Source organism: Sinocyclocheilus grahami, unplaced genomic scaffold (assembly GCF_001515645.1).
Source record: "Sinocyclocheilus grahami isolate Dianchi unplaced genomic scaffold, SAMN03320097.WGS_v1.1 scaffold8948.1, whole genome shotgun sequence".
NCBI lineage: Eukaryota > Metazoa > Chordata > Actinopteri > Cypriniformes > Cyprinidae > Sinocyclocheilus > Sinocyclocheilus grahami.
The window spans coordinates 1-323 of NW_015512312.1; the positions used below are offsets into that span (position 1 = coordinate 1).

General features: G+C 37.2%; 1 protein-coding gene across 1 annotated transcript in view; it reads left to right on the top strand.

Moving 5' to 3' along the window:
* Window positions 1-4: 4 nt before the first annotated feature.
* The window catches only part of LOC107578124 (multidrug resistance protein 1-like), a gene marked incomplete at its 5' end in the record, with an annotated part of 2,090 nt that continues 1,771 nt past the window's right edge, over window positions 5-323 (top strand). The window contains one exon of the mRNA XM_016264111.1: window positions 5-127. Coding sequence (XP_016119597.1) covers window positions 5-127 — 123 coding nt within the window. The remainder of the gene's footprint in view (window positions 128-323) is intronic.

A 323-nucleotide genomic window follows, 5' to 3' on the forward strand; every position in this document is an offset into this window, starting at 1 on the left:
CCTGTTTGATTGCACCATTGCTGAGAACATTCAGTATGGAGACAACAGCCGCGACGTCAGCCAGGAGGAGATCGAGGAAGCTGCGAAGAAGGCCAACATTCATCAATTTATCCTTGGCCTTCCAGAGGTATGCATGATGTCTCTGTTAATGTGTGTGTTTGTGCATTTTGCTTTACAAGCAAGTTCTCTACTTAAAACAATCTAAAACAAAAACATATTTTGAAATATAATTACACTTATTACTATTTTAAAATGTTATTTATTTATGTGAAGGCATGCTCCAGTCTTCAGTGTCACTTGATCCTTCAGAAATCATTCTAATA